General features: G+C 40.4%; 1 protein-coding gene across 2 annotated transcripts; it reads left to right on the forward strand.

The window, feature by feature from the left end:
- The first annotated feature begins 1,521 nt into the window (after positions 1–1,521).
- On the forward strand, positions 1,522–26,944 carry ano10a (anoctamin 10a). Of its 2 annotated transcripts, XM_083888046.1 has the most exons (15): positions 1,522–1,646; positions 4,066–4,208; positions 4,293–4,490; positions 5,249–5,383; positions 6,362–6,481; positions 6,962–7,146; positions 7,220–7,604; positions 8,849–8,904; positions 9,136–9,210; positions 9,307–9,495; positions 10,124–10,315; positions 11,173–11,301; positions 19,641–19,757; positions 22,009–22,025; positions 25,609–26,944. In XM_083888046.1, exons 2-15 carry the CDS (start codon positions 4,094–4,096, stop codon positions 25,676–25,678), a joined length of 1,983 nt encoding a protein of 660 aa, XP_083744172.1. In that variant the 5' UTR covers positions 1,522–1,646; positions 4,066–4,093; the 3' UTR covers positions 25,679–26,944. The 2 variants fall into 2 exon arrangements, with proteins under 2 accessions (XP_083744172.1, XP_083744173.1); XM_083888047.1 differs by lacking the exon at positions 22,009–22,025.

Consider the following 26,944-nt stretch of genomic DNA (forward strand, 5'->3'; position numbering starts at 1 on the left):
AATAGTCACTGAAACACTGATACATTAACAACTAATGGGGAAAATAATCACTATGTGTAAGTAATGTAATGGATAAAGCATGTATACATACTTATAACATTAGAACATGTTTGTTATACAGCTTAAACAAATCACGAGTGCTTCTTCAGTGCCTGCACAGAAAGCTCACGTAGCAGCTTAAAAGAAATCCACTGTTATTGTAATTCATGCTCTTGTTGTGATACATTTCTTAGAACTGGTACATATACAGTTTATCCCCGAACAAGACAGAAACCGCAACAACTGCAACTGAACGTGAGGTTTCCTGTGCAGGCTACACGTTTACTATAAGACCCAGTAACTTTCAGGTCTTCAGGAGAACTCTTTTGCAGTAGCAGTATTCACAGTTTGTATTATTGCAACTCACAATTATGCTCATAATGGTTAAATCCGTTGATTATTATCTTGATTCATTTAGTATTTTTTTTAACATTAACACTGCTAATCTGTGCGCATAATTCTGTTTATTCTGAGCAAAAAAATAAAAATAAATCCAAATCACAGTATTGCACACCTCATAGATTGCATCATTTAGCATATTTATATACAAGTGACACGTTATAAATAATATGTAATAGGGCTTGGACATCAAAAATCTATTTTATCACAATACTTTGGTGCCAAAGTACTAATAGTATTGATAATGGGGGGTTTGGATTTAACTTTCCACCTTAAAAGCAAATTGAATGGTACATTTGTGTCTGTCGATTATTTTCTCAATTAATCAAGTACTTGTTTGCCTCGTAAAATTTTATCCACAAACCGAAACAATTCATTTTTAGCTGAAAAAGCTAAACTTGTTATTGTATTGTCATTGAAAATAGGCTCAAAGTGATTTATAAATGATCAAATAGTTGCCAATGAATTTAGTAATTCACTATGCACAGGCTGTAAAAATGCCAATGAAAACCAGCAATAGCATTTTAGGTGAGTCATGTATTTGCCCGTTTGTTTCTCCTTTATGGGAGAAGAATATTTGTGACACAGATGGAGAATTACGTCTTTGAAATAGCTTGAAATGGCATTATCATGTTGTTAACAGCTCCATAGTTTAAAAGGTCTAAAATGACTGATATCGGACCGATATCAGTATGGGTCGATACTTACCGGTACTGATATCGGTGTTGGTATCAGACATGAAAAAGTGTAATTGTGCCATCCCTAGATGAAAATGTTTCCCAAACCTTGAAATGGTGATGTTCTCTATTATCACAAACTAAAATAGTTCAGTTTTAATTTTTATTTTATTACATGTTGCAAATAAACCAGAAAATATTCACATTAAAGAAGCTTAGATAACTTGTTTTTATTATTAAAAACCAACAAACACTCAATGAATCAGAGTATCAGACACAGTAACAGCTAAAGCATTACTAACAGGAACAGTATCAGGAGCAGGACGTTTGTGGGTGTGACAGCTTAAGGTTTGCTGCGCTGTCCTGTGACGTGGAACATAACTGCAGTCCACTCGTGTGCAGGAGCCTTCACACACTACAGTACACGAGTGCACGGACCTGTCGTTCACTCTGCCGATCTGTCTGTCTTCACAGATCAGCAGGGCCAGCACCGCTGCGTCGAGGCTGGGACACACACACACACAGACCTGGGTGAGTACAGAGCTGCCTACACACGCACACACACACACTCATGGAAACTCTCCCTCCACAGCATTCCCCCACACACACCTCCTCCCTCTCTGTCTGTGTGTGAGTCGCTCAGCTGTTTCTGTCAGTAGACTGGCTGCTGTCACTATGTTCTCCGTAACGCTTACACTTTATGGATAATACTACAAATCAGCTCACATGTGGTGTTTTATGATCGATGATTCATCTGGGAACCACTTGTTTCTCTTGTACACACCTGTACTACACAAATACCTGCGTGGAACACTCTGACACGCCTTGTGTAAGCCTGTCACTGAGATATCAATGAGTGTTTACTCACATATCTGACTGTCTCTACCATACACTACCTTTCAAAAGTTTGGGGTCACTTAGAAATGTCTTTATAAAAGCACTTTTTTTCAATGAATATAACTTTAAAGGTGCATTATGTAATAAATCTAAAGCAACTGACCATAAAATCCTCCTAATATGTAACAGAGAAAAAAAATATTTTGCAGACTGCAAATCATGTTTATGTTTTGAAATCATGTTTTGGCAGATGGCGCCACCTACCGCCATCTACCAATCATTGCAGTCAGTAGAGTCTCGGCTGCCGAGCAACCACGGGTTGCCAGTTACATCAGAACACTAAACCGTTTTTGCCCACATTCTTACAAACACACTCTATACATTGTTAATGTGGTAAACAATTATTCTCGCTGCAAATGTCTGGTTTTTAATGGAATATGTACATAGGTGTAGAGGCCCATTTCCAGTGTTCCAATGGTACATTGTGTTTGCTAATCGCGTTAGAAGGCTTTTGGGTGATTAGAAAACCCTTGAAAACCCTTGTGCAATGATGTTAGCACAGCTGAAAACAGTTTTGTTGGTTCTTTTGATGAATAAAAGTTTTAGTTTTAATGGAAAACACACAAAAAAATTGTGACCCCAAACTTTTTAACTGTACATGTACATTTGTGAATGCAGAGTGATTATGATGGCGCACAGCAGTGTCCTGAGGTCCTCATATATCCTACAACAGGGAAATTATTAAATTGTTAAACTTTTCTGTGAATGTATAGTAGGTAATAGCCCGAGGAAAAAATTATTCGATTTTGATGTGAGTGCTTTCTTTCATTCCCTGAACACTTTACAAGGAACACCATGCTAATACTGAATAGCTATCCTCTTTGCTCTCAAACTTCGTTGTTTTTTTTGTGACATGATTTCAGAAATATTTCTTCTCCTTTTGGGATTCATAATTACACCCAAGGCTGCAATCAACCATTATTTTCACAATCTGTTGATTCGATGTTTGTCAAATGACTTGTTTTGTGTCCACACACCAAAGATATACAGTTTTACTGTCGTAGAGGAGCAAAGAAACCAGGACAATATGTAACATTTTGGCAATAAAATGTCATCTATATTTCGTTGCTGTAACTTCAAGGTCAACCCACCAATTAGGACTTTTGTTATTTGTTTTTATTTAAAACTGTATCAGTCAAAATCATTTGGCATGAATCACATTATTACCATATTTCTGATGTGTCATAGTCATGAACATCAACCAGTTTGTGATGTGGATATTATCATGTTTAAACTGGATGATGGTGAATTGTGGGATGCACATGGTAACTAATAGTAACTGTACAAGTAACAAGAGCTCAAAGTGTGTTCACCACATCCATCACACGCTTAGAAATAAGGGTTCCAAAAGGGTCCTTCTACAAGGGCTGAGGTTCTACCTGGAACCATTAAATTCAGAAGCAAATTTTGCTTCTGAAAAACCCTTTTCTGAAGAAAGGGTTTTGCAAGGGTAACACTTGGTAACACTTATGGTTCTAGTAAGAACTATTTTGATACAGAGAGCCCTTTAAAACCCCTTTCCTGAATAAAGGGTTTTAAAAGGGTTCTTGGTGGAACCCTCCAAAAGGATTCCAGGTGGAACTTTTTATAAAAAGGTTCTACCTGGAGCCAAAAAGGGTTCTCCTATGAGGTCGAAGAACCTTATATGGTTGTACTTAGCACTTTTATTTCTAAGAGTGCACCACCAGTCCAGACATTGACATAAAGCAGGTTAGATGCATGGATTGGTTCTTGGTTGACACAGAAGTGAACCCTGATGTGGTTAGGGTAATTCTGAGGTGAGATGGTTATCTGAGTTATGGTAACCTTTCCCCTCTCCTCTCCTCTCTTCATGTTGCTTCTACTCACTGGTGTTTCCTTGTTCGATTGCTTGCTCTAAACTCTGCAGATGGTTCAGTAGTTCAGCAGTTTCACAAACACAACAATCACGTCCTCATCAACGTTACTTTAATCTCATGTTTTAAACTTTCCTGGCCTCCAGCCTGATTTGATTATTGCCTCAGTTATGTGTTACAGTAATGGTGTTACTGTCTCTCTCTGTTGACTTGTCCAGGCGCTCTGGGACTCTGGCAGAGGACATAATGATGCAGGACTCCAGCTTCACTCCTCTAGTGGTGGTGGAACTGGTTTCGGACACAAAAGAAGAGGCTGTTGCTTGGCTGCTGAGCAAGATAAGAGACCCACAACAAAATGGAGGTATTGCACTCAGTGACAGTTCTCCTTCTCGTGTACATTTGGACATTACATTCAATGTATTTGACCCTGTTATTTTCACCTAAGGTGCTGAGCTGCTGGTGGAGCAGTTGGGCCCTGGAGTTGGGCCTCAGGAGAAGGAGAATCCCAACCTGTTCCTGGTGGGAGCCTCCAGGCAGAGGCTGCTCTCTGGTGCTGAGGATGTGGGGCTCTTCAAGGAGTTCAGCGATGGATCTATGAGGGCTTTCACCTGTGCCAACAAGCACAACTTCAAATACTTTCAAGGTAAAGTGCATAAGAAAGTTTGTGTGTTTGTGGCTTTAGGTTTTATTTAGACCTGAGTAGTAAAGTGGATATTTGTGGCTACAAATATACTACCGTTCAAAAGTTTCTAAATAATATTTAGAAACTTTTGAACGGTAGTATATTTGTAGCCACAAATCATTATCTCTGATCTTGTCAATGATCAGAGATAATGATTTTTATTCAATTTTTATTTATTTTTGCCCTTTCGTCACAGAACCAACAAAACTGTTTTCAGCTGTGCTAACATCATTGCACAAGGGTTTTCGAGGGTTTTCTAATCATCCAATAGCCTTCTAATGCGATTAGCAAACACAATGTACCATTAGAACACTGGAAATGGGCCTCTATACACCTATGTACATATTCCATTAAAAAACAGACATTTGCAGCTAGAATAGTTGTTTACCACATTAACAATGTATAGTGTGTATTTCTGATTGAGTGCTTTCCTTTCAAAAATAAGGACATTTCTAAGTGAGCCCAAACTTTTGTACTGTATGGTTCCTGGTGAAACTGCAGCAGATGGATTGCGTTCAGAAATGTCCACATGTGATCAGTGCACCCTGGATGGATGTTAATTAAAACCAGGTGTGAACAGGGTTTCTTTCCTGATAAGAACATTGCTCGATCGTCTGTAGCCGATTTTCAATCATCACAGCTGAAGGTAACCACATGATGCTTGAGAGTGGGAAGAGAAAAACGAACCTTTTTCCTCCCGTTCTGCTCTGTGACCGCAGGAGACGGAGACGACTTCTTCAGCATGGCCGAATGTCAGTACATCATCAAACACGAGCTGGACACGTTAAGAGCCAAAGATGAGACTCATGTACCAGGATATACTCAGATCAAGCTTTACCCCGGGAAATCTATCAGTGAGTGTCTCACACACACAAAATGTATTATTCATGATTATTAATTGACTATTTTACTGAAAACAACCTATTTTAAAATACAATAAATAATCCTTGATTAATTTCAAATTAAAATACTGTTCTAATTAACACATTCTTTGTGGCGTATTTATGTATTTAGCTTGGCTCGATGTATATTTTCTTAATAGTAACAGGTTTTAAAGTTGTAATTAAAGGAAGCAGTAAAACTCTTAAGTGAATGCTGCCTCCACACCTCCCTCTCTCTTGGTCTATGCAGCAGCAGCAGCAGTGTGAAAACAATAAAAATGCAAATGCAAGTGAAATATTTCCAAACGTGAGATAAGGACGCAGTGCATTTTCATTGGCGATATTGTTTTCTCCATTCAGCCGCCGTGCTTTACAAATGGCGCTGAAGCGGAATGCAATCACGGCCGACAAATGACACGCTGGAGAAAAACGGCAGATGAAACGACGATAGCGCTTGTGTTAAGTCATTCTGTGTTACACAATAGGAATTACTGCCGCAGACGGCGCACAATGGGCCGACTTCCAGTCATTGTGTGCCTCCACTCAAACCTTTATTAGTTTTTTCTTTGAAAGAAAAACAAAAAGAAGCTGCATGTTTGTTTAAAGTTCCGGCAGAAACTTTCGGGGGAGCAAGTTATTTCTTTGTGTTTTAAACACTTAAATCCAGTACAGTTGACTTAGATTAGCTTAATGGATAAAATAAATGTGCTTAATTGATTACAGGAAAATACCGGGTTCCTGCAGATCCTTAAAAAGTCTTCAAATGCATTGAAAAGATGTAAATGTCTTAAATAATCCCTCTTTCAAAAGTATTTGTTAACACACAAGAAGTAGGATTGTATGATTTTTTTTTGTAATTGAAAATCTCAAAATAATTGGCTTTTTGCAGTAATAGCACACAGATTAGGACAGTGGAACCAATAGTAACATGCTGTTTTCTTTCCATCGTAGTTCGCAGACTACAATCCAAAGGAATTCTCATCCAAATGTTTCCCATTCATGAGATGGAGGAGCTTAAGAGACTGTCGTTCTCCTGGTACAAAAAGGTCAAGTTGTCCTTTCAGCCTCTCGGTGAGTTGTCAACTCGAAAAAAAAGCCTTTTTTTCCCCCACAATTATTATTTAAAAAAATAAAGGATATTTCTTCTGTGCACTCCAAAGGCTAATTTCTCTCCAGCGTTGTTCAGACCATTCCTAACGTTGTGTGTAATGAGCACTTCATCCACCTGACAGGTGATGATTATCGAGATGCTGAATAATAATAAAAAAAGAATGATTGTTGCACAGATGTGGCACTTGTTGTTTTGCATAAAAGAAATTAGAGCGGCGGGTTTTTACTGTGACCAGGGCCAAGCAACATCTGTTTAATGTGCTTCACCTGCCAGACAGATGGATTATTCTTAGCAAGGATGAAGAGCCTTAAGTGATTCTACGAGTTTACGACATTTTTACCACTAACACTATAATATTGTGTTTTATTGCTATTATTTCAGTTAGGATATGACATGAAAGGACCAGCACAGCTTCATTGTTCTGTCTCTTTTGTCCCCAGATGCCATCAGACATTACTACGGTGAAGGTCAGGCCTTCTACTTTGGCTTCCTGGAGTACTTCACCATTGCCCTGTTGCCTATGGCCCTCATCGGGGTCCCTTACTATCTGTTCGACTGGGAGGACTATGACAAATATGTGGTCTTTGCTGTGTTTAATTTGATCTGGTGTACTGTTATTCTTGAGGTAAGTAAGTCTGTAAACTCGTTATGTTGCAGCTTCCTGCTCTGTGAGGTGACCTGAACGTGTTCTTCTTTAGTTATGGAAGCGATGCAGTGCCTCGCTAGCTTACCGCTGGGGCACACTGAGCAGGAAGAAAGCCTTCGAAGAACCCCGGCCCGGTTTCCACGGCATTCTCGGTTTCAACCCTGTGACGGGCCGCGAGGAGCCTCTCTACCCCAACGCCAAGAGGCAGCTTCGCATCTACCTCGTGTCCCTGCCGTTCGTCCTGCTCTGCCTCTACCTGTCCCTCTACGTCATGATGATCTACTTCCAGATGGAGGGGTGGGCACTGTCGGCCCACGACGAGGAGCCCACGTTCTGGACGGGAATACTGTTGTTCATCCCCAGTGTCATCTACGCCGTGGTCATAGAGATTATGAACCTCATCTACAGATACGCTGCGGAGTTTCTCACAGAGTGGGGTGAGTCTGTCCTTGGTCACAAGACACCTCCATTACCGTTCATAAGTTTATGCTAGTCTAGTCTAGTCTATACAGTTTTTTTTTGTGTTTTCCATTAAAAGTCACACTTTTATTCATCAAAAGAGTTGCAAAATGAATGACAATTGAAATCTTGTTTTCAATAACGAATAAAGCTTCAAACCGATTAAAGCTCCCATAGAACGGAAGTACCAATTAACGCTGTTTTTTTGGTGTGTGTGTCTGCGCCATTACCTCGTTTATGAAGCCCTGAAGGTTCGAAACAAACAGTTCAGACACTGCTGAGAACGCTGTGTTGTATTGTAATCTCGGGCTCAGTGGGAAACCCGTTCTGGTTACGTAAACAGCATTTCTCCTGAACGGCAGATCTTCCTGCTCCGGGCACATCTGGTTGCGTACATTGAACCGCAGAAGAAGAAGAGCTTCTGTTGTGGAGGTGTTCCACTTGAGACAGTGTCTTATGACTCTTGGTCTTGACTCCGGGTCAAAGGCGTAAAAGAGACTGTGGCTGTGGGGAGTCGTGAAGAAGCCATTTTAAACATTGTTAAAACAATGTTTTGATAATGAGTAGCAGTGCTTCCACCGCTCCAGAGGGGGGAGCTGCGCTTCTGAGAGCTGGTGTGCTAATTACGTCACTTCCAGGTATTGGCCAATCACAAGACAGTCGGGAAAGCCCTCGCTGCCGGGTCAATCACAACACAGTCTGTCTTCTGGGGGTGAGATTTCAGTCTGAAATAGTGACTGACGAGAGCTTCAGTGAGGAGAGATTTCTATCGGCTTATTTCCAGCAACTAGGAGGTTTTTGACCATAAAAACAAGTTAATGTATGTAAGTACTAAGTAGACCTCCATAACTAACATATATGTGTGATAGGACCACTCTATGGGAGCTTTAATCGATTATCAAAATAGTTGACTATTCATTTAGTAATCGATTATTAATCGACTACTAATTTTAATCGATTAATAATCGATTACTAAATGAATAGTCAACTATATTTTGATTCATTGTTTCAGCTCTACATATGTTTACTTATGTTCATTTAATTTTGCACAGTCAGGCCAAACGTGCTTCACTAATAGAATTGTACGTTTTTCTCTCTGCCTGCTGACAGCTTGTAAATAAATGAAACACTTTATTGTTGATAGTCATTATTCATTATCATTTTTGTATGTTTTATAACCCTAATTATATCAAGATTTGTTTCCCCCTCTGTGTGTTTTTAGAAAATCACAGACTAGAATCGTCATACCAGAACCACCTGGTCCTCAAAGTATTAGTTGTAAGTATGACCGGTTTGTTTTATGTTTTCCCAAAAACATTGCTGAATTATTTATATTTATCATAAATATTAATACCACAGAAATGCAAACCACACATCTTCATTCTCCTCTTTTCTATCCATATAGTAGCTGTATGCAATACAATGACAATAAATGCTATTCTTATTCTTATCCTTAAGTTCACTCTTCAGTTTGAAGACTCCACTGATCATCTTCTCTTTTCTCTCCAGTTCAACTTCTTCAACTGCTTCGCCTCGCTCTTCTACATCGCCTTCGTCATGCAGGACATGGTGCTGCTCAGACAGGTAACACCCCTCCACTCTCTTCGATCACATTAATTTCTCCTCTTTCTTTAAACTCACACCATGTTGCTTTTTTTTATTATTATTGTCTGTATGTAGAGTCTGGCCACCCTGTTGATCACCAGTCAGGTTTTGAATCAGTTCATGGAGGCGTTCCTGCCCTACTGGCTGCAGAGGAGACGCAACAAGAAGATGATCCGCAGAGTGCAGAAGAGAAAAACTCTGGAGGAGAAAGAGCTGCCTCTGGCTGAGCAGGTTCGTCTGGAGGCTGACATGAGCACGTACCTGGTAAGTGACTACTTTGATAACCGATTAATCTGTTTGAATGTTTTTCCAATTATTAAAAAACAAACTTTCAGCTTCTTAAATGTGATTATTTTCTGGGTTTTTTTTTTATCCATATGACAAAGAAATCATTCTAACTGAATCATTTTTGGTTTGAGGAGAAAACAAGACATTTGAGAACATAATAGACGGATGTATCGATTATGAAAATAAATGTTAGTTGCAGCTCTAATATCTAATTTTCTCATTCATAGAGTGACCATAATATTTTTAAACTCACAAACCAGGGCCTTACAAACACCTCATGTTCATACACATATACATTAATCCACTCACCACTAGTGTTTTATTGTTAATTATTTTGGTACAGGATGCAATATCTTGCAAAATAACTAGTTAGTGTAGTGTTACATTTGAATGTTTTATGAGTACAGTGTTTTATTTGTCATGATTTGAGACTGGGAGAGTAGTAGCAGTAGTAGAGCTTTATTGTCATTGTTAAATAAAAACTCAAAAACAAAATAAAACTCATAACTAAAAATAATTACTCCTCCATTTTCTGTAATTATTCACTTCAGTACATGAGACGTATGTAGAGCCAAATGTCTTCTCCCTCTCTCTCTCTCTTCAGGGAACATTTGACGATTACCTGGAGCAGTTCCTGCTCTTTGGTTACGTCAGCCTGTTCTCCTGCGTCTACCCTCTGGCCGCCGTCCTGGTGGTGTTGAACAACATCACAGAAGTTTACTCTGACGCCTTCAAGATGTGTCGCGTGTTCAAGCGGCCGTTCTCCGACCCAGCTGCAAACATCGGCGTCTGGCAGGTGAGCAGGGCGCTCACTCAAGACTATCAAGATTCTTTTATAGATTCTTATTCATTAAATTATTACATATGTGTGTATATAAATATACACATATATATGTATGTATACATACATATATACACACACATATGTATATATGTGTACCTATTTATATGTGTGTATATATATATTTGTATGTATATATGTTTACATATATATATAACATATACACACACACATAATATATATATACACATAATATGCATATATGTATACACACATACATACATATATACCCTCATACATACATATATATATACACACACACATTTATGTGTGTATATATATATGTATATGTATATAACATATATACGCACATATATATATATATATACATATATACACACACATATATACACACACACATATATATATATATAAATATATATATATATATACATACATATACACACACACACGTATATATATATATGAACAAGGTTATTCAGTGATTTTTTTTGAGTTGATTGAATAAAACATTTAGCTGTGACTGTGACCACTCTGGGCTTCCATATTACGTCGATATTTTTTTCAACAGAAAATAATTCTCCTAAAGTGCAGATTTAACCAAATTATTGCTGTCAGTAAGTGACACAGGGATACATGTCGTCCTCTCTGGTTACTGGTCGTTCACTTCCCGCTTGAAACATCATCCGAGGAGGACTCTGTCGATGAGACGATGACACTTCCCCAGAGACTTAAACGTTGTCTTCATTTTAACATGTCTCTCTATTTCTGAACTCTATTACATGCGGTCTGATTTACTCCACACTCACACAGCTGATTTCCCTTTTTTTTTTTTCTCTGTTCACGTTCAGCTCGCCTTCGAGGCCATGAGCGTGATCGCCGTGGTGACCAACTTCGCGCTGATCGGCATGTCTCCTCAAGTCCGGGCTTATTTCCCCGACTCTGAGACGCAGCTCATACTGTGGACAGTGGCGGCCGAGGTACGTTCGCAGTCATGCACACATATTGATTATATTATTGCTGTTTTTGATGTCAGGTATTTTAAAACAAGGCCTGGAGAAAAGTCTTGTTATAGCCCCATTTAGATATGGTATTACAGGGTAACCGCAGGGTCGTAAAAAGTCTTAAATCCAATAATTTGAATTTAAGGCCTTAAAATGTCGTAAATTCTCCTAAAATCTCCTAAAAGGTCTTAAATACAATTTTGAAAGGTCTTAAAAATCTATTAACGTTACTTTTATTTAACTTCAGTCTCACTTTGAAATGTATATAGTTTTGAGGATGCGATAACATAACTACAGCACGGAACTAAAGTAGGCCACCTGTGCTGCCAGGTTAGAATTTATCGGGCACAACTAGCTAGCGGGCTGTGCGCACGCTGCGGTGTGTTACAGCTTAGCATAGCAGCGTAGAAAACTCAATGAAAGCCCACAGCTAAGCCGAATTGCAAGTTCAAAGATTTGTGGCTCCAATTTTCCTTCATGTCTTTTGTACTTTTTGGCCAGTATGGATGTGAAATGGGTCTTAAATTGTATTCATTATGGTGTTAAAAAAGTCTTAAAAAGTCTTAAATTTGACTTGTTTAAACCTGCAGAGACCCTGGTATTAACAGCCATCCTCAGAGTTCCAATCACAGGAGGACAACTCTGTGTGGGACTGTTCATACCTGAAATGATGCGTCTCCTCTGACCACATGTGATCAAATCCCACTTTCAGGGTGACATTGTGTCTGTTTGCAAGGACAAAACAAAGACTTTATCCAGTCTGATTTTACAGATCTGTGTACTTGTTGTGGTGATGTTGTTCACACAGGTTTTAACAGAGTCTTGATGGAGGTTTTTAGGCTCTTTTAATTGAAACATGGAGGTTCAGACCTATTCTGTGCCTCTATATCTCAAACTGTGGTATGTGTACCACAAGTGGTCTTGAGCTTCCTCTGGTGGAACTACAATCTGAAATACTATTTTTTTTTTTTTTTCTAACAGTATTTTGAGCTGAGTGCGTCGAAAATGTATATTTTACACCACTGTCTTGAAGCATAATGCTGCTTTTTACTCACTAGAGGGAGCCATAGTCCAGATTTCCTCCACACCGAGCTGTGAATGCTGGGGAGACGAGGAGTGTGTGTGTGAGAGAGTGAGGGGATGTGGTTATCTGCATACATGTCTATAGACATGTGTTTCTTACTGTAGTTGTGAGGACAAAAAATACTTTAATCCAACAACTTCAAAGGCTCTTTGAGTCCTAAGCAGGTTTAGGTTGGTCGGGATAAAAAATGAGATGTTTTCTCTCTGTCATTCAGCTCTATTTGCAGTTCCAAATGTAATCCCGTCGTCAGCCTGCTTCCCTGTTTCTCTTTATTCCATTCACGCCACACAATGACACTTCCACACACACACACACACACACACACACACACACACACACACACACACACACACACACACACACACACAGGCGACATACACACATGTCTGCAGGCAAAAATACCAGCACTAACAGAGAGATGTTGGCTCTCTCAGTGCTCACCATTGCAGTGTTTTTCCCAGTACATTCATAGAGAGACCATTTGTGTGTCTGGGGCTGCGGGTGGAGGATTTTTCGAAACCGACAGTAAAACCGACTGTAAAAGGCTCTATAAAGTCGCTGTGTGATGCCGAGAAAGAAACTGGGTCATTATTGATCGTCTGGGTGTTTGATTGAATGGGTGGTCTGCACACGAAGAGCTGAATTACAAACTTGTCTGTTGGAGGAAAAGTTGTTTACTGTGTTTTTTCGTTTTTTTTTTTGCAGTAGCTGCCAGTTTAACCTTGTGATCAATTAAACCTTTTTCATTTGGTTAAAGATTAACTGATTCCCCGTGGCCTTGCTGTGTTTCACACACCATGAGAGCCCCACATATGTGTGTTTTTGCCCTTGAAATCCTCGTCTGCAGGATATTGATAATATAGATGTATTTACTCTTTACACACTTTACAACATATGAAATGAAATGTATATACAATTATTGAATTAAATAAACAGCATTGCAATCTATGCAATGGCGGTTGCTATCTCAGCTTTATGTTTCAAAGAATATTCAAAAAACAGGACAAAATACAGGTGCATTTGGTTCTGTTACTGTGTGTGTTTAGAGTATGGAGCTCCCCTTCAAAATAAAAGAAAACAAATTCTACATGCTCACTTCTACAAGTTCTCTCAGGGATATTTTAATAAAAAATAACCTCAGGTATGTTAATGATACTTTTGCTGCTTAATCTCACCATTAATTTGTGCACAATCCCAGGACCAAAGTCCACAGAGAAAATTAGTGATTTATCAACATGGCACATAGGAGTTGTTGATTCATGGGCGCCTTCATTAGTTAGTTCAAATATGTGTTACTTAATGAATTTGGTGTCTAAAATGCTTTGTTCAGGTTTACCTCAAACAAGTTTGCCAAACAAAGCAGCAATAATAGACCAGTGAGTTCATTGTCCCATGAGCTAAAATCGCCTATTTTCTCTATGGGATTTGGTGTGGGGGGAAAGTGATCGCTTTACAGACTTCAGTTTCCTTGTTTAGAAAAAGCTGTTAAATGATAAAGCAGCAAACATTATTCATAAATTATCGTGCACTTAAGTGTAGTGTAGATTTTATTAGGTGTGCATTTTATTAAGTGGTGTCCCTGCTGGTGGCCATGTTTCCACTGAGTGTGTGCCTGCAGGTTTGGCTTCTGCAGGTTCAAGCACATCACGGCACAGTCAGCTGTGTGTAAGATGCTGACTAAGTAACTCGTACTACCACTCTAAATTAACATCACATTTTCGCAATACTTGGTGGCAGGCTGGGGAGCGTGACACAAGGAAGAACCCATTACATTTTGGAGCAGATCCAATTAAAGGGTGGATACAGACAGTTTTTTTTACATTGAGAGATTGGGAAGATTTTTTTCTCAAATTTCTGCAAAATAATGCTGAGATCATTATGGGAAATATCCAGTATGTGTAGAGTGGTTGAATTCAAAACTCAGCTGAGGAAATGGTAGGGAAGCCACGCACTCTTGTGCTAACAGGAGCTCATCCATCCTGCTCCCTCCTTACTCTCCTGAGCCAAATACAAGTTGACATGACTTTTTATTGCAGAAGAGTAACTGCTGGCCTCAGAGGTGATGTTCTCTATTTGACTTAAAGTCTGCTGCTCACCTGAGTTGGTAGAGGAGGCGAAGTGCTGCTCTGGTGAACACAGCAAAAAATGAGCTTACACACACTGATGTTGCTGACTGTATTTGTGCTGGGATTTTCAGTCATAAATCATCAGCACTTTCATCTCTTAGGACAGTTGGCACATGTTAGGACAGATATAATACAGTTGTCATGCTGGGACAATGATAGGACAGTATTTATGTTGTTGCAACTACTTTAGGGTCGTCATCATATTGTTAGGACAATATTAGGACAGTTGTCATGTTGTTGGAACAATGTTAGGACAGTTGTTAAAAGTTGTTATTGTTAATGGATAATGTTACAGCAGACATTGTTAGGACAATGTTAGGACACTCTTCCAATTGTTAAGACAATGTTAGGACAGTTGTTATATTGTTAGGACTATTTTAGGCCACTCATCTTATTGTTAGGAGACTCATCCTATTGTTGGGACACTTTAAGGACACTCATCCTATTGTTAGGACAATCATAGGACACGCATCCTATTGTTAGGACAATGTTAGGACTTTTGTTGTATTGTTAGGACAATGTTAGGACACTAATCCCATTGTTAGGACACTCATCCTATTGTTAGGACGCTCATCCTATTGTTGGGACAATGTTAGGACTTTTGTTGTATTGTTAGGACAATGTTAGGACACTCATCCTATTGTTGGGACAATGCTAGGACACTAATCCCATTGTTAGGACACTCATCTTATTGTTGGGACAATGTTAGGACACTCATCCCATTGTTAGGACACTCATCTTATTGTCGGGACAATGTTAGGACACTCATCCCATTGTTAGGGCACTCATCCTATTGTTAAGACAATGTTAGGACAGTTGTTGTATTGTTAGGGCAATGTTAGGACACTCATCCTATTGTTGGGACAATGTTAGGACACTCATCCCGTTGTTAGGACACTCATCTTATTGTCGGGACAGTGATAGGACAGTTGTTATATTGTTAGGACAATGTTGGGATTGTTGGGACACTTTTACGACACTCAATCCTATTGTTAGAACAATGTTAGGACACTCATTATTTTGTTAGGACACTCATTCTATTGTGAGGACATTGTTGGAACATTCCTTGTATTTGCAGCAGTTTTATTTCCATGTTTCTTCAGAAGATCCAGACAGAAGATCACAGGTCACTCTTATCTTGGTTATGTTTGTGGCAGACACAGGCAGGAGAGTAGTGCCTCTTTCCTTTCCTTTCCAGCAGCACTGCAATGATACCTGGGTAATTACTTTATAGGGCTTACACGCATCACCGAGCAGTAACCTGGCAACCTGGTACTCACACAGACAGACAGACAGACAGACAGACAGACAGACCTTTCAGTCACAGGTGTGTCTGTCATAATCCAGTCTTGTAACTGCAGCCGAGGCAGCAGAACCTGGACTGTGACCCGAGTCTGTTCACAAAGACAGACACTGTCCTGACAAATCTAATGGTAGATTTCGTACTGGTACTTTATATGTGACTGTAGTGGAGTTGTATAACTATCAGCCTTTTTTTCTTGTACTAAGCAAACACATTGGTATCAGCAACATTTTTGTAAACATTTGCCTGTTCAAACGGTTCGCAAACAGCAGCATCTCTCATTCATATCTGAATGGCCAAAAATAAATGTATTAGTTCCCCTGCAGTATCTCTGCTGTGCTTAAATGGCATGTGTGTTGAGATACATACAGTCTGTGTGTGTGTACGTCGCTAACAACTCCACCTCAGTCGTAACAGCAGCTCCCAACCCAACTAAACAATACATTTAGTGACTGAGTAACCTTTCACTTTCAAAGTAAGACAGTATGTTTGAAAGGGTAATATCTCCCGCACGCTATGATTACCTGAAATTCATCCGACAGTGAGCAACATAATAACAGTAGTAAATGTCACTGGAATAGTGCAGCTCGGTGCATTAATTTCACATTCACTGTGTTTTAAAAAGGTCCAGTGTGTAACATTTAGAAAGGATTACTGGCAGAAATTGTGCATAGTTGCTTCAAATTAAAAATAAGTTAGTTTGCCTTCTCGTGGTTTAAAGAAATGGCCTTTTTGTGGGTATTAGGCAAGAGAAGAATGGCATCACTTTGGTATGCATAGGCCACCGTAGTTCCCTGATGCACTTGGGGAAAGGTAGGGGTGAGTGAAGAGTCCTCTGTTTGTTAGAATTTGCATATATTATGCCTAAATTTATCATTCAAGTTTCTCAATTATTTGTACACAAAAAACTTAATTTTTGGAGTTCCACAGGGCTCAATGCTGGGACCGATACTCTTCACTATATACATGTTTCATTTGCACAGTATTACGAAAAAGTACAACATACATTTACATTGCTGTGCAGATGACATAGGTTGATAAGCTGGGATGGCCTGTAACTTTCTATATTGATGATGAAGTTTCTGTCATTTTAGACAATTTGCGAAGCTGTTTGGCAACACATTTGTGCATGGCGGTGGATTTGAAATGACAATCTTCCAATTAACGGTGACGGACGGGGTGCCATGGTAACGGTATTAAGTGCTGAATACTGAGAAGTGGAAATTTGTGGCAGTCTTCTCAGTGTAGTGTGGCTGCCTGCTCAGGTTTACAGACTGGCTGCTCTGATTACTATTCCCATCGCCAAAATGGCCACGATAACATTTAGAATGTTGAAGCTGACTTTTGCTTTAATGAGAAACCCTGGCTTTTGTCTGGGAGAAGGACTCAGTCACCGCGATGAATCATTTTGGTGAAGGATCACTCAGGTGAAATTCCTTCCTAAGATTAATGTGCTCATTGTTGCGGTAACGGAGAACGTACCTTTTTTAGATTTAGTGTCTGACCTTTCGCAAAAAAACAAATTCATTATGAAACCTTGAAAATGAAACGGCGTTTCACATTCTCCTCGCGGTCTCCACTCAGCAACCTCTCACTCTCAGCCTAACCTTGTGTTGCTGAGCGCTCCGAAATATAAATTAGTCTTGAATAGCATTAGCAATCAGCTAAGAGCCAGAGTCTTTATTGTTCACCTTCAATCAATATGACAAGTCGCTAAGATCAGGGATTTCTTAGCTTCTTCTATTTTAATTAGTGGAGCTGCTGTTGCTGCGCTGACTGGAATGACAAAACGTCTCCATCGGTGAACGTTGTCCTTGTGATCCAACTTGATTAGAGGTGGAACATCAGCAGTCCACAAACATGTCACACTTACTCCAGATTTATCACCTTTCATTAATTCACTTCTTCTTCTTTCTTTTTTTTCAAACGGCTCCACTTATTTTCCAAAATACCTCATTAAATATTACCTTCAAAATCTAATATCTGACTAATCAGAACAATTTAGGCTCAGGAAACTGGCGGAAGATAAAATTAACATATACATCATGAGCGTGAAATGTAATATTATATTAATATACAAGCAGATAAAAGAACAAGCTGCTGTACAGACATGTCTCTGTCGAGCAGTTTGTTCCCGATCTGCTGTCACACCATTTGTTCCAGCTACTGTTTCATACACGAGTCCATTACAGTGATGAAGAGGAGGCTCCTGAATCAAAGGAGCTGACGGCAGCTGGCAGTCGTCCACATGGACGGGCACTGTGTGTGTGTGTGTGTGTGTGTGTGTGTGTGTGTGTGTGTGTGTGTGTGGTGGACAGTTGGCGATCATTTGGTCAGAACAGATGTGAAGTGAAGTGTACCACCCTTTTCATGAGAACACAGCGTGATGAGGACATACGAGATACGAGATGAATAAATGTCGTCACTGAAGCGCATTTATAAGCATAGAGTTGCACGGCTAATCGCTCAGCTACCACTTTATTAGCAACAGGGATGGGCATTTTAAATGAAAATGCTATTTGGATATTCAACAGGACCATTTGTTGAATACTCTAAATAGAGATGGGAATTGGTAGTGATCCGATACTGGTCAAAATCACTGGATTGGATATCAGACCGATAGAAATGTAAAATACATTCCAATCCAAAAACCCTGTTGTAGTGGCATAATACTTCATAAATGGTTTAAATTATTTATTAAATTTTACTGAATTGGACTAATATCAGTTTGGTAGATACTCAAGTTTGTGATATCACAAAGAAGTGTTATCCCTAATTCTAAATTCTGTCGCATGAGAGCTAGTGAAAGTAATGCAGTGTTCACAGCACATTGTGCTAAGAAGAGTAGCTTACGAGATGCATTCAAAGACCCCGATAAATTCCCCAGGAATCTACTTTGTTGAGCTTTGAGGAGCATCTTCATAGTGCCTTCAAGAAACCTTAAAATTCATTACCACAAATGCAGGGTTTGGGTTTTGTGTCTTTGTAATATAATTGTGAAAAGTCCTATTAATAGATTGACTGTTTAATAATAAAATTAAACAGTTTGATTGAAACAGTCAATCAAACATCCATTTAAACAAGCAAGACAGGAAAATACTGTGTCTATGACATTGTTAATTCTACATTCTAGTATTTCATTGAACTATATCATCACACAACTTTATTTGTCAACCTGCGACATGGATAAAAACAGCTGCATGTCATATGCATAGCAATGGAAATTTATGTTGTACTTTCGAGTACTACTGTGCAAATGAAGCATGTATATAGTGAAGGTTATCGGTCCAAGCATTGAGCCTTGTGGAACTCCAAAATAAAGTTTTTTTGTGTTCAAATAACTGCATCTCTTGAATGATACATTTAGGCATAATGTCAACCATGTGATTTTATTTATTTAGTTAAAGCTGATTACTCACTGCGAGGACTACAACAATATCTGAGAAGTATAGCCCACAAACATTCGGCACTGACACTCAATTCCTATTCAATATGTTTATTATCCGTTTGTTCTGTTAAGCAAACAAACTGACAAGCTTTATTTCTCTTCCTTAATTTATCTCCAAGGACATTAGCACAGAGCCAGACTGTCTCATCCTGATGTTCCACTCACTCACTGCCCTTGTCCTTTTTCATTAGCTCGTATTGTGGTGTCCTTTGAGAGACACAAAAATATAACCAAAGTGCCTTTATCACAGTTTTCCCCCCCCAGTATTTGCCAGAAAAGGATGCAAATAAAAAAAGAATGATCTTGTTGTTGTATGTAACCCCCTGTGATGTGTTTGCTGTTGTGTGATTTCAGCACGGACTACTGGCCATCAAGTTCATTCTGGCCTTCCTCATCCCAGATGTTCCCAAACACATCCAGATCAAACTGGCCCGTCTGGAGTTTGAGTCGCTGGAGGCCCTGAAGAAAAAGGTACGGCAGTTTGCTCAGAGGATTATCTGCCCTGTGATGTGCTGTAAGAACAGATTACACACGCAACACCGCTAATCCAATTATGTTCTCTTTTACAAAATTACACTTTTTGTTTACACTCCTAGTTTTATGTGGGTTTTTAGATCATATCATATTGTTCTATTAGTGTTTTTCCAATATCCAATCCAGTGTTTCTGATTTTAACACTGAACCTCTAGTTTAGGGGTTCCTTGAAAAAAATAAAAAATAGCAAGAAATTATGAAAATGATGCCTTATCTGGCAGGACAACAGGCGAGGAGACATTCAGAGGCCTGGATGATTTCCTGATTAAAGTGATACTGAGCTTGGGAAAATGGTGTGGCTGTTTGTAAGGAGAATGATGCTGCGGTGTTGACGGGTCACCGAACTGGATAATGTCTGTCAGCGATGTTCATTCATTCACATCCAGAGTCAAATCTTCACTCTGGTTTGAACACATCTGTGACTGCGGGTATTTTGCACTCACAGCTGCCAATTGTGTTTGTTTGGAAGGAACACACTACTATTTCATTTTTAATGTACAAATAATTCTTACTGAATCTAGGATTCCCCAAAATGTATGAGTCTTAGTTGAGTGGTAAAGTCATTTAAAAAGAATGGCAAATGGAGCTGCTGGGCAGAAGGAAAAGAAGAAGACCACAGAGAACGTTCATAGATGTTGTGAAGGAGGACATTTGGTTTAATAGAGGAGACAAGGGAGAGGGCAAAATGGAGGCTAAATCCCAAACTAAAAATAAGGGAAAGTGTGTAGGGAAAGTTCTGTTTCAGGTATCTCTTACATGGTGTTGTCAACCTTCCAACCTGCTTCACATTAACCATGAAGAAAAGGCTCTTGCAAAAGACAAAGTGCATGCTTTAGTACGGACATGTCTCCACAGAGAAAGCATTAGCCAACTCTCGACCACAGCCGTTTATCCGACGAGGCCTGACAGGACTGAGTGGTTTGTCGTTCCTGTACGTTGCCATTTAACAGGTTTTACAGGAACCTCAGTTACTAAGTCAAGGGAATTAAAAACTGCTCCAAATGATCCATCATGCTTTCAAATTTTGTTCTGGCATCGTGGAGGGCAATATAGGACATGGTTGAGTCACTAGATCAGAAGCTGAGATGTCAGATGTTTCTGCCTCACCATGATTTTGCACCTCTTAACCTTGTGTCAGTGCAACTAACTTGAACTGAATGTGGAGACTCCCTCTGCCTAACTTTCCCCCAAAAAAGCTAAATAAATAAAACAAACAATTTTAAGTTTTCTTTAAAACAATCACAAAAAGTCTGCTGGCAGTCTGACATGTGAGTGGCTCAAGGGAAAAGTCCACTGCTGCTGCTGCTGCTGTGACCATCAGGCCTCTTATACCTGAGCCACCTGTGCAGGACCAATCAGCTCGCAGGATCCACCGAGACACACACACACACACACACACCTGTCAGTCAATCAAGCGCACACACACACACACACACCTGCAACCCATCACACACTCACATGCAGACACACAAGAAAAGAAGAAGATCTTATACATATTTATTTTTACTCCCAAACCACTGAAATTAGACCCACAGTTTTAGAGCCGCAACTAAAGATTATTTTTCATTATTCAAGTAATCGTTTGTCAGAAAATCTTTTTTTATTCAAACCTGGAAATAATGAATTTCTCAAATCTTGTTTTGTCCACAAACTAAAATGATTCCGTTTTTTTTTTACGATATACTTATAAATAAGATTTTCAATACAAGACACAAAACAGACAGCAGTTACAAAGTAATAATCTAAAATATTGTTGCGAGGACGATAATAATAAAACCACAAAGGGAAAAAAAACAATAAATGAATATATAAATAAGTAAATATGTGTACATACAAAAAAAGTTCAGTTTTAATGATATTCTTTGTTATGTGGAGCAAAGAATCCAGAAAATATTCACATTTAAGAAGCCGAAATATGTGGAAAAACTTCTCAAAAAACACTCAAACCGATGAATCAAGTAGTAGTTGGTGACTAATAAATAATGGATCATGTAGCAGTGGAACTAACCTAGAATATTTTGCTATATCAGCAGCAAAACAAACAAACAGTTTCTTATTATTATTATATATAAAGCCTCTCTCCTAGTATCAGTGACCTCTGTCTCGTCAGTCTCTGGGTTGATGTATTGCGTCCTGTTCCCTGTGTGTCGTCTGATCCGTGTTGTTATGTGGTCTCTTGGTTCTGCAGAGACAGCTTCATGGAGGGTGAGTAGTTCAGTGTGTGTGTGTGTGTGTGAGACCCACGTGTTACGATGGATGACATTACAGTGTCGACGTCGTCGTCTCGTGTTCTAACTGTTCTAACGGTTGTGATGTGGTTGAGCGTTTTGATGTAATCAGGATTAACTGAATCAGAGCCAGTTCTCCTCTTATCATCCATATGAGGCGTGTATTACTAAATCATTACACACTGAATTATTCAAGTTTTCAGTGAATAACAGATACCAGATGTTAGTGATGTTCACAACATCTATTCATTTAAATATTTAGTTACACATTTGCCGATTTGTTCATTTACATTATCCTCCACATTTTAAACATAGTCTATTTTTTATTTGATGTCCTGTTTGTTTTGCTGTTCCTCCACGACACAAATATGTCATAATATACATAACTGTGGACATTATTAGCCTTTTACTACGGTTTCTCGCTGAAAAAAAAATACATTCATGTGTTTTTCACGGCAGCTGCCGACACATAACGTCCAGAGCACCGAGCAGGGTATTAGCCAATGGGGATGCTCCCCTGAAAACTCCGCCCATATTTGTATATTATCATGATATGATATTACCACACTATTATTATTATTATATATATTATCACAATATTTCAGTCACAATACAATATAATCACAATACGATATTTTCACGATATTTCAGTCACGATACGATATTTGTCACAATAAGATATTATCACAATATATTATCAAAATATTTCAGTCATGATTCGATATTTCAGTCACAATACGATATTAACAAGATACGATATCACAACATATTTTCACAATATAATATTATCATGATATTTCAGTCACAATATGATATTATCACGATATGATATTCCATCCATCCATCCATTTTCTACCGCTTATCCGGGGCCGGGTCGCGGGGCAGCAGTCTGAGAAGGGACGCCCAGACCCCCTTCTCGCAGGACACTTCCTCCAGCTCTTCCGGGGGGACCCCAAGGCGTTCCCAGGCCAGCCGGGCGACGTAGTCACTCCAGCGTGTCCTAGGTCTTCCCCTGGGTCTCCTCCCGGTGGGACATGCCCGGAACACCTCCCGAGCGAGGCGTCCAGGGGGCATCCGATTCAGATGCCCGAGCCACCTCAGCTGGCTCCTCTCGATGTGGAGGAGCAGCGGCTCTACTCCGAGCTCCTCCCGGGTGACAGAGCTCCTCACCCTATCTCTAAGGGAGCGCTCCGCCACCCTGCGGAGAAAACTCATTTCAGCCGCTTGTATCCGGGATCTTGTTCTTTCGGTCATATCCCAAAGTTCATGACCATAGGTGAACCAAGCTCCTGCTCCGGTCGTACAGGGACCGCACGGCCCTTAACAAAGGGCCCCCAACCCCATACTCCCTGAGCACCCCCCACAGAATGCCACGAGGGACACGGTCAAAAGCCTTCTCCAAGTCCACAAAACACATGTGGACTGGTTGAGCAAACTCCCATGAACCCTCGAGCACTCTGCGAAGGGTATAGAGGTGGTCCAGTGTTCCACGGCCAGGACGAAAACCGCATTGTTCCTCTTGAATCCGAGGTTCGACTATCGGCCGAACTCTCCTCTCCAGTACCCTGGAATAGACTTTCCCCGGGAGGCTGAGGAGTGTGATCCCCCGATAGTTGGAACACACCCTCCGATCCCCCTTTTTAAAAAGAGGAACCACCACCCCGGTCTGCCAATCCAGAGGCACTGTCCCCAACCGCCACGCAATGCTGCAGAGACGTGTCAACCAGGACAGCCCTACAGCATCCAGAGACTTAAGGTACTCAGGTCGGATCTCATCCACTCCCGGTGCCTTGCCACTGGGCAGCTTCCTAACTACCTCAGTGACTTCGGCTTGGGTAATGAATGAGTCGACCCCTGAGTCCCCAGCCTCTGCTTCCTCTAGGGAAGGCGTGTCAGTGGGATTGAGGAGATCCTCGAAGTATTCCACCGCCCAACGATGTCCCCAGTCGAGGTCAACAGCTCCCCACCTCCACTGTAAACAGTGTTGGCGGAGTACTGCTTCCCCCTCCTGAGGCGCCGGACAGTTTTCCAGAATCTCTTCGAGGCCGACCGGTAGTCCTCCTCCATGGCCTCCCCGAACTTTTCCCAGACCCGAGTTTTTGCTTCTGCGACTGCTCGGGCAGCTGTCCGCTTGGTCTGTCGGTACCTGTCAGCTGCCTCAGGAGTCCCTCGAACCAACCAGGCTCAATAGGACTCCTTCTTCAGCTTGACAGCATCCCTTACTTCCGGCGTCCACCACCGGGTTCGGGGATTGCCGCCATGACAGGCACCGGAGACCTTACGGCCGCAGCTTCGAACAGTCCACAATGGAAGTGGAGAACATGGTCCACTCTGACTCAATATCTCCAGCTTCCCTCGGGATCTGGTCAAAGCTCTCCCAGAGGTGACCTCCCTGACAGGTGATTCCGCCAGGCGTTCCCAGCAGACCCTCACAACACGCTTGGGTCTGCCAAGTCTGTCCAGCTTCCTCCCCCGCCAGCGGATCCAACTCACCACCAGGTGGTGATCGGTTGACAGCTCAGCCCCTCTCTTCACCCGAGTGTCCAAGACATGCGGTCGGAGGCCAGATGACACGACCACAAAGTCGATCATTGACCTCCGGCCTAGGGTGTCCTGATGCCACGTGCACTGATGGACACCCTTATGCTTGAACATGGTGTTTGTTATGGACAAACCATGACTAGCACAGAAGTCCAATAACAAAACACCACTCGGGTTCAGATCGGGGAGGCCATTCCTCCCAATCACGCCCCTTCAGGTCACACTGTCATTACCCACGTGAGCATTGAAGTCTCCCAACAGAACTACGGAGTCCCCGGTTGGAGCACTTTCCAGTACGCCTTCCAGGGACTCCAAAAAGGCCTGGTACTCCGCACTGCCGTTCGGCCTGTAAGCCGAAACAACAGTGAGAGACCTACCCCCCACCCGAAGGCGGAGGGACGCGACCCTTTATGATATTATCACGATATATTATCACAATATTTCATTCACGATACGATATCATTCCGACATTTCAGTCACGATACGATATTATCACGATAGTTCAGTCACGATACGGTATTATCAAGATATTCAGTCACGATACGGTATTATCATGATATTGGAGCCACAATATGATACTATCACAATATTTAAGTCGCAATATGATATTATCACAATGTGTTATTGCCGCAATATTTCAGTCATGATACAATATTATCCCAATATTTAAGTCACATTACAATATTATTCTGATACAAAATTATCACGATATTTAAGCCATAATACGATACTATCACGATACAATATTATTGCAATATTTAAGTCACAATACAATATTATCATGATACGATGGATGGATAAATGGATTTTATGCTAATCCACAAACAATTCAGTGAAAATACTTGGTGTCTCAAAAATGATATAATATCGCCAGGCAAAGCGTTGCGATATTTCACCCCCACCCCTACTGAACAGCTTTACTGAGCGTGATGTGGCCGTGATCGGGTCACTGAGGAGAGTCAACGATAAACCTAACAATGCTAACACGGACGTGTCGCTGTTTTGTCATTGTGTTTCAGAAAATGCTCGAAGCCTCGGAGTTCAGGAAGGTGGAGCAGTGAGGAAGAGAGGAGAGTCTACAAGTACTGACGGAGACTCACACACACAAAGATGTGCTGCTGTTTCGCAACAGCATCACTGACGTTTACGGTTAATACAAACTGTTTCCCGGTCAGTTGTGTAGCAAACGCGTTATTATACTGTTCTCTGAATAGAAAAACATACTGTAATAAGGATCAGTGTTAATTCACACATGAATGCTGTATTATTATTATTATTATTATTATATTATAATATTCACTTTATATCCGAGAGCTTCAACCAAAATAGTTTGTTGTGTGCGTTCAGTCATGTCTTGTACTGATTATTAACCACTCCACTTAAAAAAAGCTGCTGCCTTAAATCACAGTATGATGATCGACGCCGACGTCAGCGTCCGTATTTACAACTGCTTCTCTCACGTACAGAAGCCCAGGAGGACAAAAAGTGTTGGAATCTTATGTATTTCAAGACAAATTTGGTTAAGTAACAGACGTTTGCGCCACCTAAAAATGTCAAATATTCTACTTCTACCTGTCTTTGTTTTTTTACAACAATGTCCAGGAAGTCGGGAAGAACCTGTACTATAATAGCGATCCGCGTGTCACATGACGTGGGTTGTTTACACCGCGGTTTCAGGTCCGTCAGGGTTCACTGCGCACTTTAAATCCATGGATAAAGAGGAAATGTATACCGCAAGAACTTGACACACTGCCCCCTGGTGCTTTAAATGGAGTAGAGAAACTAGCGTTAATCCACATCTGCAGTATTCCGACAACTTCCTAATGAAAGACTTTTCCTCGTCAACACAGTAACAAGTGATTTTTAAGGATTCGGTCAAATAAAATAAAATCTATCTCTACCATCTTTACTAATGAGTTTACATTGTTAATACGTTAGCGCCGCGTTACTGTGGCGCTATTCTTTATACAAAAAATGGATTCATATTATAAATCTTGCTGTCTGTTAATGTCTGCAGTAAGTGCAGTAAAGGCGGCACCACTAGGTGGCAGAAAGGGTCCAAATTGGTCACTATTGAGACAAAAAAACAAACCCAGAAATTAAAATCCTGGATGTTTAAAATCGCACAAACTCTTTTCAAACGTTCATATTCTGTTGCTTTGTAAGATACGGGTGATTTTTTTTTTTTTTTTTTTTTGCTCATCTCCGCATGTGAACAGGATGTTATGGAGTCATCAGTTATCACGTTATTGTTACTTTATGTTACCTTTTTGGGTTGTTGTTGTTAAAGCCCCTGGTGCCTTGAAATGTCAATCTGTATTAGTGTTGGGACACACTGGACTGGACGTGATCAAA

This window comes from Microchirus variegatus (genome assembly GCF_963457635.1).
Source record: "Microchirus variegatus genome assembly, chromosome: 1".
Classification (NCBI taxonomy): Eukaryota; Metazoa; Chordata; class Actinopteri; order Pleuronectiformes; family Soleidae; genus Microchirus; species Microchirus variegatus.